The following is a 4,955-nucleotide window of genomic DNA, read 5'->3' on the forward strand; positions in this document are numbered from 1 at the left end:
GAGAGAGAGAGAGATAGAGAGAAAGAGAGCAAGAGAGAACTCGGGCAGCCCGCAAGTTCCGGACTTCAAGATTCGTAGAATTTAATTAAGTTTTTCCACTCTCCCGGTGAACACTAGCAGCAGCAGCAGCAGCAGCAGCAGCGATCAGAACAGACACGAGCACGACGATAAGACGACGAGACGGCCAGCACACCCCCTCCTACCCCCGTTTTTCCTCTCCAATTCAAGGCAACTCTTCTTCGGAATCTTCGGGAATGTCGCTAAAGTGGATCGTTCCGGTGGTGCTAGTGCTAGTGGCCGTCACCACATGGACGATGGGCCAGGAGGTAAATGCCGTACCGTGCCGTGCCTTGTGTGTGTGTGTGACCTCTCTGTGAACCCCTTTTTAACCCCCGTTTCCCTGTTCCCTCGCAGTCCCAACAACCGGCGGATGAGCTGGTGGATCAGCTGGGTGGCGGCGGTCTGGTGGCCGCTCAGCACCGGGCGCTGGTGCTGCACGTGCTGACGCAGCGTGCGGCCAGCGTACCGGCCGAGAATGCGGACACGGTCGCCGCCATACTGGGCGAATCGGAACATCAGCTCGATGCGTGCGAGGCAGCCCTCGCCGTCCACCAGCAGCTCTGGCAGTACAAGGTGTGCGCCTCGGCCGTCCAGCGCCAGGGGTTGGCCTCGCTGAATGGGCTCCAGGCGACGGCCGGTTCTGCCTGAGTCGCACCCCCCAACGGGGCTTCGGCTCCGATTACTGTCTCAAGCGCTCGCGGGGTATCTTCGGTTGACTGAGGGAGGATAGATGCGGGGTAGTGAGGGGTGCACTGGTGCGGCGGGATGTCAAGGAGCGAACCCGATGGGGGGGGGTGGGGGTTAAAATGAAAATTAAATCGGACACACAACTATCCCTTCTCTCTTCTTCTTCTTCTCTTTCTTTTCTCTTCTCTGAACCGAACCGAGAAGAAGAAGAAGAAGAAAAGGTAGAAGAAAAGATGCTGCTGGACAACAATAGAACACAGATCGGCGTCGGAAGTCGGTGCACTGGGCTCTGTGCTTCCGCCCGGTCGCTCGCCCTTCCTTCCTCCCCCTTTCGCCTTTCGCCTTTCGCGTCTGAACTGGAACGCACCGAAATGGACTGCGAGCGTTGAAAGCGCTCGCTCAGCTGGAAACGTATTCGCCGCTTTGCCCACCCTCCCTTCCGTGTCTCCTCCCTCCCCCCGGGGGGGGTCATCGTCTTTGTTATTTTCCGTTCTTCGCCAGTTGCTGTTGCTGCTGCTGCTGCTGCTTCTGCTACTTCGGGTCCGCAAGAAAGCACTTTCGGCGCGTGGCTCCTGGCTGGTTCCGTCCGTCCGTCCATTCAGTCACCCCCTACTTGCCACCTGCCACCCGGTCGCTCCCTTTTCCGTTCCGCGCTGAACGCACTCCGCACTAGAGGCGCTAGAGACTCTGCTGTGTGTGTGTGTGTGCGAGATCGGCGTTCGCTCGCGGCATCGAATCGAAGCTCCCCCCCTCCTCCAACCAACCCGACCCGATCCCCTTTCCTCTCATCCTCTCAACTCAACTCTCCGCTCAAAACTCTCCATGATTTTCTTGTTGCTTGCTCTTCTTCTCTTCTCCGCTTGCTGTTGCTGCTGCTGCTGCTACAAAATGTCCCGGAGCATTTTCCACTCCCTCACTTCCCCCTCCATTAACCTCCGCACAATTCCCCCCTTCTTCCCTCGGAATCGAACGGAAGAAAGAAACAAATCCCGACAAAGCGCCAAGTTTGACAGTTGGCCGGAAAATATTTCCTCCACCCCCAAGCTCTACCATCCCCCACCCCACCTCCTCCCTCCGGATCGCACCGGACATATTTCTCTATTATTTTCGCCTTTTGCGTTCATAATTTCCCACACAATTCCGCCCGCCCCCACCTCTGCCCATGCCTCGCCGCTCCCTAAAGGCTCCCTTCTGCGGCTCCCTTCCCCCCCTCGAGACGGGATCGGGGCACTATTGGGACTGAAACAGTGCGAGGCAGTGCAGGATGAACGGAGGGGTTTTCACCGTGTGGAAAAATGGGTCTTTTCATACAGCACACACACACACACACACACACACCGGGCGCGTGCTTTCAGTGGCAGCAGCACCGAAAGAAGGGGAGCCCCTTCCCCCCCACAGTTCCCTGGCATGCTGCTCAACTGGTGTCCGGTTTCGGTTGCGGCACGTTCTGCAAGAAATGACCTGCCTCCCGACTCCCCCCTCCCTTCCCTTCCCCCCCCCCTGCTCTAACCCGTTCGCCCCGCGCGCCAAACGACGTCGGCGGTTCTTTCAAGTTCTTATTTATTGCGCTAAGGTCATCACCGTCACCGTCGTCATCCGAGTGGTGGCGGTGAGTGGGGGGAGAGGAGTGGGAAGGGGAGATTTTGGGCCCTTTCTAGCTAGCTAGCGCACCATCATTCCAGCCCGCATTGGCAGCAGCCCCACCCAGGACAAGCGGGGGGTGTTGGTCATTGCACTGTATATCTTTTGTGTATGTGCGTGTGTGTGTGTGTTGAACTGTATTGTTGCCAGGGCCGGTCTACGGAAATGTTAATATCAACCCCCCCCCCCCCCCTTCCACCCAACTCCTATTCATTTCCGACACTCTTCGGACGTTCCTTCGACTCATTGTCGCTTGTAACGCTCGAGCTCGAAGCGCACACAAGTCAAGGTGTGTGATCAAATATTTGTCTCCACATTTCGCGAGCGTGCGCGCGCTGCGTTGGCTGTAACCGGGTTGGATTGTGAGACTGCACCACCCCTACTACTCCCTCTTCCCCCGCCAGGGAGAAGGTAAACACCTGCCCTTCCTGCAACCGGTCAGCGGCGCTGTGTGTGTTTGTGTGTGTGTGTGCGAATGCGCTAGCTTGTCGTTAATGCAAACACACAAACCGAGAAGGGAAGGGAGGGCTCTTGAGAACCCTTGCTTCCCGTTTTCCTCCATTGCTTTTGGCTTGGTTCTTGATTCTCCGCAATTCGGCGGCTGGCGATGGACCTCTTGCAACCGGAGATTGACACCCCCCCTCCCTTCCTCCGTTGGTGCTGGTGACACATTGTCCGCATTAGCTGCACGCGCTGCCATTTCTCGTCCACCCGATTATGACTATTTATTGTCGCCCTTGCCACACGGCACAGGGCTGTTGTTGTGGTTGTGTGTCTGTGTGTGTGTGTGTTTGTGTGTGTGCGTCAGCTTTGATAAACGCCATCAGAGCAGTACCCAATGCCAATGTCAGCGGTCGCGAACGCATTAGTCCCCGGATCCTGACCACAAATCGTCGTCGTCTTCGTCGTCGCCATCTTCGTGACCCGGGCGGGCCACGGTCAACAGGTCACACGCCAGCAAGTGTCCAGCAAAACGCACACTATACACGCTCTCTCTCTCTCTCTCTCTCACACACACACACACTATAACACTACCAAAGCGCTCTATGGGTCCAATTTCCGGTTCACTGAACCCCTATACCCCCGTTCCGTTCCACCAGCAAACCGCACGCGATATCAAACGGCCCACGGTGGTCACGCCCCGTATAATTCGATTAAATCCAGAAGCGAGCGATAGAGAGAGAGAGAGAGCAAGAGAGAAAAGCAAGGAGAAAGGAGTGCGCACGAAGAGGGAGGCCACTACGGGGTACACCCTGTACCCCTTCCTACCCTCTTCCGTTTTTGAATGCTCACAGCCCAAAACAGCTAGCCCCTGCGCTTACCACCACCACCACCACCACCACCACCACTACCACGAAAGTGAAATCCCTACCGGATACTTCACTCAACCGGAAGTCCCGTGTGTCCAGGCCATTCCAGCCCAGTCACTTCCCCTTTCCCCTTTCGCTCCCTACCCTCAATCTCTTTCTCTCTTTCTCCGTATGTGTGCGTGTGTGTGTTTGTGTGAATGATTTCAAGTTGAGTGAGACATTTGTCAGACAGATTACACTCGAGCCGGCCCGGTCTTCACAACAACAACCTGTTTCCGTCACCGTCGGCGGCGCGACGCGACGTTTGTACGCGTTGTGAAGCTGCTAGTAGTACAGCCGCCCATCTACCACTCAGCATCTCTTTCAGGAGGCGGAAGGCACTTCCGGTGGAGTGTACGGACCACGGGACAGTGTGGCCGCCACTCCTTGTGGCTTGAGCCGCGTTGCCGTGTTGACGTAAGCAGCAGGCCCCGGGCGGACTCTCGCCCCGGAAAAAGGAATGCTGTAAAAGGAACCACCACCACCACCAACCCGCTGGTTGCTGGCACGCTCCATTTCTCCTTTCGCGCGTTTTTTTGGGGGCCACCATTTTTTTTATTATTCTTTCGTGAGTGTGTGTGTGCGCTGGACACACGCGTGACGGTCAGAGCGTGAGGCGAGCTGCTGCAAATTTAAAAGCGGGTTGCAGGCAGAGGAAAAGAAGGAGGAGAAGGAGCAGGGGGGGGTTCCATCCGGTTATCCCCGACCGCCTCGAGCGCGTTCGTGGCGGCGGCAGCGGCTGAAGACCATCATTCTTTTTTGCTTCTTCTACTTCTTCGGCTTTGGTGCTTACTTTGGTGCTTCTTCTGCTTCCGCCACGCTCGCTCGCTCGCTCGCGCGCTCCCGGATAGAGCTGCTGGTGGAATGTTTCGGGGAATTATCTGAAATTTGCACGCTCCGGCGCACCTGAATCGGGGCAGGACCGCCTGGTACCTCCTCCTCCAGCCTACCCCCATCCCTTGTTCGCTGGCGTCTTGTTTCTCGTTCCTTTGTCTCGCGGAACCGGACAGCGCAGCGCAGGGGACTGCGGGGAGCGGGACAGGGTGTGGCCGCGCGGTATTTATTGCTTTTTATTTATACCCTCTCCGATCGTGCACGAGTCGCCATCTTTTTTTTTTTCGTTGCTGTTGTTGTTGTTGATCCGCTGTCGTCCTCGCTGTCATCGTTGTTGCTGTTGCTGTTGTTGCTGTTGTTGCGCTGTGGCAGGCTTTGAAGGCC

The 4,955-nt window shown here is 56.8% G+C and overlaps 1 protein-coding gene across 1 annotated transcript; it reads left to right on the forward strand.

The window, feature by feature from the left end:
• The first annotated feature begins 26 nt into the window (after window positions 1-26).
• LOC125950005 (uncharacterized) lies at window positions 27-715 on the forward strand. The gene is made up of 2 exons (XM_049677545.1): window positions 27-326; window positions 415-715. The coding sequence occupies exons 1-2, from the start codon at window positions 255-257 to the stop codon at window positions 706-708; spliced, it is 366 nt and encodes a 121-aa protein (XP_049533502.1). The 5' UTR covers window positions 27-254; the 3' UTR covers window positions 709-715.
• The last annotated feature ends 4,240 nt before the right edge of the window (window positions 716-4,955 follow it).

Source organism: Anopheles darlingi, chromosome X (genome assembly GCF_943734745.1).
Source record: "Anopheles darlingi chromosome X, idAnoDarlMG_H_01, whole genome shotgun sequence".
Taxonomy (NCBI): domain Eukaryota; kingdom Metazoa; phylum Arthropoda; class Insecta; order Diptera; family Culicidae; genus Anopheles; species Anopheles darlingi.

Coding starts and splice junctions, on each gene's coding strand:
- LOC125950005 (XM_049677545.1), top strand. CDS start 255: ATGTCGCTAAAGTGGATCGTTCCGGTGGTGCTAGTGCTAGTGGCCGTC. Junction 327..414: donor CATGGACGATGGGCCAGGAG/GTAAATGCCGTA, acceptor GTTCCCTCGCAG/TCCCAACAACCGGCGGATGA.